Here is a 5,737-nt window from a genome sequence, read left to right on the forward strand (position 1 = left end):
CAGAAATTACAGAACCTATAGAAAATATACATTTTATGAATCCTCTAAGGAGGAGTCCTAATAGAAATAGCCCCACCCACTTCTCCTATAACTGGCATAATTCCCCGGAACCCACTTCAAGAACCTGTGGCACTTGAAGATAATTTAAGCTTGGCATGCCAAGGAGCAGCTAGAGGAGGAAAGTAACCATCCTTCCGTGTAAGTTCATTCATTCTAACATATTTATGACTCTGGGGCAGGATGGTGATTGTGGGGCAGGCTGCGCATAGATGAAGAGGGGCACAGGGGAACTCTGCACCTTCTGTTCAATTTTTCTGTAGTCTTAAAACTACTTTTTGATACATTTTATGTAAAAGGAGTGGCGGAGACATTTTGGAATGTATTTTGGCCAGTTTTTAGGAATGATATTTAGTCTTAGTCATGGCACTAGCAATTGTGCTCCAAATTATTTATGTATCTGCTTTTAAACCTATATCTGCACAAAGTCTCCATGGGAAATGTTCCATCTGCTGGATTGATTGTTGCCTTTACCATTCTGAGAATCTTGCACATACAGCCACCTTTGAAAGAAATATTTCCTATATAGAGTGCATACATGTTTCTATTACTCATGTTCCTCAATTGCTTAGCCCATTTTCTAAACAACTTTAAAGACTGTAATTGCTGTAATCTCAAATTCAGTGCCGCTGCCTCCTCCCTGGGGTTTCTGACACTCTCAGGATGTGGTTTTCACACTGTGTCTCTCGCACAGTAATACACAGCCGTGTCCTCAGGTCTCAGGCTGCTCAGCTCCATGTAGGCTGTGCTCGTGGACGTGTCGGCGGTGATGGTGACTCTGCCCTGGAACTGCTGTGCATAGTTTGTGTTACCATTACCAGGGTAGATCCCTCCCATCCACTCAAGCCCTTGTCCAGGGGCCTGTCGCACCCAGCTCATAGTATAGCTGGTGAAGCTGTATCCAGAAGCCTTGCAGGAGACCTTCACGAAGGCCCCAGGCTTCTTCACCTCAGCCCCAGACTGTACCAGCTGCACCTGGGAGTGGGCACCTGTGAAGAGGACGCAGGAGTGGGTGAAGTCTCACTTGACTAACCTGGTTTCTCCCTGTGCCCAGGGACTGGGGAGCACCTAACCTGTTGCTGCTGCCACCAAGAAGAGGATCCTCCAGGTCCAGTCCATGGTGAGGAGCTGTACTCTGGGGCTTCTCCGAGGAAGGGTGTGGCTGTTGGGTGATGCTCTCAGGCACAGAGGTCTCTATATTCACCTCAGTTATTTGCATATTCATAAAGAATGATAGTTAATAGCCCAATTCCTGACCCAGTATGAGAAAGAGCTAACAGATGACACATGGATGACACAATTGTAGAATTTGAGGGTTCAAGCTGTAATCCTCTGAGAAACCATGTGTCCCCGACACATCCCTGAACTCTGTGTTGACAGAGCTTCCCCCACTGTCAAACAGGCTCCCACAGGAAACGCACCTCACTTTGAACCCACATTTGAGTGTCTCAGGGGCAACTTGAACCATTTCTAGACCTTGATATGTGAATGTGTTATTTTGGGAATGAGTGTGTTACTCCAAAGTGGAACTTATAAATAAGAATCTCTTCCTGACCTCCAGCTGCTTACTGTTAGGCTATCTAGCAGAGTTTGAAATCCCCATTGTAAAAGTGGGTCTCATTACAACATCCAGTTTGACAAATATTCACAACTGAACAGGATATTTATATGAACATCAGCAGTCCTTGTGAAATACTTATTTTAGATATTTATAAAGGAAGTCCCAGGACCTGAGAGGAAACCGTCCCCAGCCTCCTATGCTGTGCACCTGCTCTGGGGCAGGAGGCTGTGCTGGGTGTGTCCTGAGCGCCCCCTGCAGCCCAGCTCCCGTCCTGCAAGGTGGTGACACAGTATATTCCTGCCAGTGTCTCTCGCCCAGTATAAAGTGTCTGTGCCCAGGCCCAGAATTTTCTTTTAGTGACACCATATGCTACACACACCATATTTTGAAATACTGAATTGGCCTCAGGAAACCCAGAAAAGACTGCAGGGTAACCCTAAGAAAAGATTTCATGCATCACCAGGGAGACCTTTCCTAGAGCTCAAGAGGCACTGAATCACTGGACACATGGTGAATCCAAAAACTCTTCAGGGTTCTGGGGGAGAGTCTTATTTCCTTTAGGATCCTGCAGTTGATTCTTGCACCTGAGAATACCTACAAGTGCAGGTGCACACACACACACACACACACGTTGTAGCTGATTTTTATGTTAACTGGTCCCATGTCTTTTCTACGGAGTTGTTTGAGATCCTGGTATACTCTCATTATTAATCCTCTGCTAGTTGGGTAGTAATGCCTTTTTACTTCACACCGTGAGAGAACTGATGTCACCATTCACAGGTGCATTCCTGGATATACACACAATTTCGATGAAAAAGAGTCATTTGTCAGTGTTGCCTTAGACAGCCTCTGCCTGATGTCTCTGAGTGTCTGTATTTCTCAATATAACAACGGGATGTTATTCTGTGCTCATTACTGGCATAGTGTCACTGTTTTGTGTCAAAAATGGATCCACAGTCTAATGCAGTTATATTTGTTCCTATTTTGAGGGGCAGTTTTTGAGGTTTTTTCATGACCCAGAATGTTATTTTCTTTTGGAGAAAATGGGCCTAGCAGTATTTTGCAGGCTGGTCTCGAAATCCTGGGCTCAAGTGATCTTCCCACATTAACATCCTGACTAGATGAAAATATAGGCACATGGCACAGTGTCCAGCTGATTATTCTTAAATTACGCTATTTCTCATTCTCTCTGCTAAACCAAGTGTTTTATTGCTCTCATGGAGCTGTCAGCTTTTCATTAATTACTTACAATAAAAATATATTATGTGCATAAGAAGAACTTTAAGGTACAAATTATTCACATTTGACTGCAAATAAAGTCACACAATGTAGAGAGTTCTGTATCTCTGTTTTTATGCCCTGCCCCTTTAACTATAAAAACATAACAGCCTATGCCATGGTGCACACAAAGTTATTCACGATTCTCAGTGTGACACCCTTGCTGCAAGAGCACAACACTGTATGTGAATAGTGGACCCATATAGTCACACTGTGCCTCTCGCAGGAAGCTCCCCAGGAGCTCTGCCATACGAGTGAGCATGGGGAGAATCAATGGGGTCCCTGTGTTTCTGGCCTATAATGCATGTCATGGAAACTCTTTCTTGTAAGTGAAGCTGGGAGGATATACGCATCCATCACATCACAGATTGTAAATAATTCTCCACCGTAGAGATCTGACACCATGGCCTCAACTGAGATATGGGGGAGAGGAAGCAACGTCTTCTTGTCAGATCAGCTCAAGGGCAAAACTCTTTCATCCTGAGCTGACAATGGGAGAGTAATGCTCATCTCTTAAGTATGGTGGACCCTCACTGCCCTTCCTGAGCACTCATGAATGTTTTAGTCTGTTTCAGCTGCTATAAGAGAACTCAGTAAAATGCGTGGCTCAGAAATAACATAAACATGTATTTCTGAATTCCCAAGGCTAAAAAGTTACAGATCAAGATGATTTTGAGATTGGTATCTGGTGAAGACCCAATTAATGATTCATAGAGGAGCATCATCCTACTCTGTCCTCATATTGTGGAAGGGGATCTGGAAAACTCTGGATTTCCACATGAGGGCACTAATCTTACTTGTAAAGATGGCACCTAAACACCTCCCAAAAACATCTATTCACTTACCAAAGGCCCCACCTCCTAACACCCTCATGTTGGGTTTCTTCCAACATCGATACTGTGGGGTTAATAAACATTCAATCTATAGCAGCATGTTTTATCGATCAATAACTTTCATTTACTGTGTTTTCTTAGAATAATTTGCATTGATGTTGAATGGTTGAAATTTACATTTATTTTTACCAGATGTGGTTGTTTCAATGGAAAGCGTGGGGCTTCCTACACCATCACTCCTGTAATTAGATAACTCGATTCATCTTGTGTTTAAAGTTTCTTTCATAGGTCCATAAGTATTTTAAATATTTTTCTGCTAAGCCGACTGCCAGGATGGAGTTGATTTGTTCACCCTCTTTGATGGTATCACTGTTTGGAAATACACGTTTCTAGCGATTAATGCAGTGAATTCACCTGTTTTTTATTTGGCTTCATCCAGATATATTTCTGTACATGTTAAACTAGGCAATTATTTCATATATTTTTCCATAGTCTTACACTTTGAGAAAAGCCCCCCTAATGAAGTGTGTTCTCATGTACAACTTGCCCTGGTTGCCACACACAGGTCTACACTCTACAAAGCCGGGGTCACCCTCCTGCCATCTGTGGGGCTCACTCTCTGAACAGTGTTCTGCAATCCTCTGTGTATTCTGTGGTCTCCACACTTCCTGGCCTGTCTGAGATCTCAGCTCCTTTTCCTCAGCTTCGGATCTACCTATTCCTACCTGAGCACTGTGCCTGGAAACTCTCTCAGGAAAGTGCGCATGCATTCATCAGCGGGCTCCTTTTTATGCTTTCCCTCTCAACAATCACTGTCCTTATTACTAGATGTCAAGCATTTTAAGATCATGTTTAAGAAATGTCACTGTTTTACATCCAGTGGAAAGATATATCTTGTTACTGTTGTACAGTTTGTTTGAAAGTGATCATTTTGCACGTACATATTAGAATCAATTTTATATTTTTACCAATATTTATGTATATGTGTGTGTATAGTACCCACGAAAATTGCAACTCTGTTCCAGGGTGTCCTGCACGATGAGGAAATAATCCTGCAGAACATCCTGGAACGGACGAATGTGAAAATTACAACTGTTTGCAGTCTGCACACATTTTCATATGCCTTCCAATTAATTAAGAAGTTAAGAGTGTGTTAGCTCTGACAAGGCACCTTTCTCCCTGCACCTACAGGCAGAGGTATGTACCTGGATCATGCATCTGGCTGCTGCTCTCCGATGTGCATGACATGGCTCATGCCGAAGCCCATGTCCTGTGCTCCATTCTCAGGAACAGAGTGATCTCTGCACTCATCTGAGCCAGAGCCGCTGCTGGGGGTATTGGGGGTTTCCTGAGGGGCAGGTTTGTCTTGCAGAAGACTCAGTGATATTCCGGGCTTTCTTAGCACAGGACAGAAATATAGGAAATTTCAACCCAATCCTCCTCCCCTCTCTCCTTCACTCAGGGACAGGCTTCCATCTTATGCCGTCAGCTTCCCCAGCCTCATTTATCCTCCACACATTTTCCCTCAAAAAGGTTGATGCCCTTCTTCCACAAACGCATGCAACTTAAACAACTCCTGGAGAATTCTGCTCGGAAGACCAATAATGACACACATAGTTTAGCAAAATTATTATAACATGAGTCTGATCCTATTATCAAATTTAAAATATTGTGTTAATATTAATATTGCATTGATTAATCTTAGTATTAAAATATTAATCAGTGTAAAATATAAAATATTAATCATGATAATAATCAGTTTTGTCTGTCACCTGGACTGGAACATACTGTCAGTCATTCAATCAAACACGGATTTAGGTGTTGCTCTAACGGGACACTACAGGCGTTATTAAATCTTGTCATCACTTTTCTGCAGGTCAGGAAGATTGTCCTGGATGAATTGGGTTGGTCTGATTTAATCCAAGAAAAGAGAAGATAATGGAACCCTATGACTTGGCTGTGGAACTTCTCAGAAATTCCAGCCTCTTTCCTGATGCTCGGCTACATT

At 42.9% G+C, this 5,737-nt stretch overlaps 1 gene segment (V, D, J or C); it reads right to left on the bottom strand.

Moving 5' to 3' along the window:
* Positions 1-589: 589 nt before the first annotated feature.
* LOC103795989 (immunoglobulin heavy variable 1-3-like) lies at positions 590-4,943 on the bottom strand. The segment is given in 4 exon segments: positions 590-1,046; positions 1,131-1,219; positions 4,729-4,793; positions 4,935-4,943. Coding segments are annotated over 4 exon segments (480 nt in total).
* Between the last annotated feature and the right edge of the window lie 794 nt (positions 4,944-5,737).

The sequence above is a fragment of the Callithrix jacchus genome, chromosome 8, assembly GCF_049354715.1.
Source record: "Callithrix jacchus isolate 240 chromosome 8, calJac240_pri, whole genome shotgun sequence".
In the NCBI taxonomy this organism is placed as follows: Eukaryota; Metazoa; Chordata; class Mammalia; order Primates; family Cebidae; genus Callithrix; species Callithrix jacchus.